The sequence below is a fragment of the Penaeus monodon genome, chromosome 20 (assembly GCF_015228065.2).
Source record: "Penaeus monodon isolate SGIC_2016 chromosome 20, NSTDA_Pmon_1, whole genome shotgun sequence".
NCBI classification, from domain to species: domain Eukaryota; kingdom Metazoa; phylum Arthropoda; class Malacostraca; order Decapoda; family Penaeidae; genus Penaeus; species Penaeus monodon.
The window spans coordinates 1,720,770-1,721,049 of record NC_051405.1 but is presented as its reverse complement, the minus strand read 5'-3'; the positions used below and the strand labels follow the sequence as shown (position 1 = coordinate 1,721,049).

The 280-nt window shown below is 41.4% G+C and overlaps 1 protein-coding gene across 1 annotated transcript in view; it reads right to left on the bottom strand.

Annotated features, from left to right (window-relative positions):
* LOC119585574 (sodium/hydrogen exchanger 8-like) overlaps nt 1–280 on the bottom strand; it is a 20,369-nt gene that overhangs the window by 7,482 nt on the left and 12,607 nt on the right. Inside the window, exon 10 of the mRNA XM_037934241.1 lies at nt 56–225. Within this exon, the coding sequence (XP_037790169.1) occupies nt 56–225 (170 nt within the window). The remainder of the gene's footprint in view (nt 1–55; nt 226–280) is intronic.

Genomic DNA, 280 nt, shown 5'->3' with positions numbered 1-280 from the left:
TACATCTCTCTCTGGCTCTTTATGTCTACCTGAGATGAAAAAGTCCAGGTCATACCTGATGCCTGAAGCTGAAGAGTGCTAGTCCCAGGTAAATGAACACTGTGCATTCAGCAATAAGAGCCAGTGTTCGCATAAGATGCTGCATCGTAATCTGCATAACTGGTGACATGTTGAAGTGGGTGTAGTGGGACATAACGATCCCATTGAAGAGAATTGCCATTATACCTGACAGAATCAGAATGATAATGAAGTAAATTTTTATGGCCCCATTACATATACT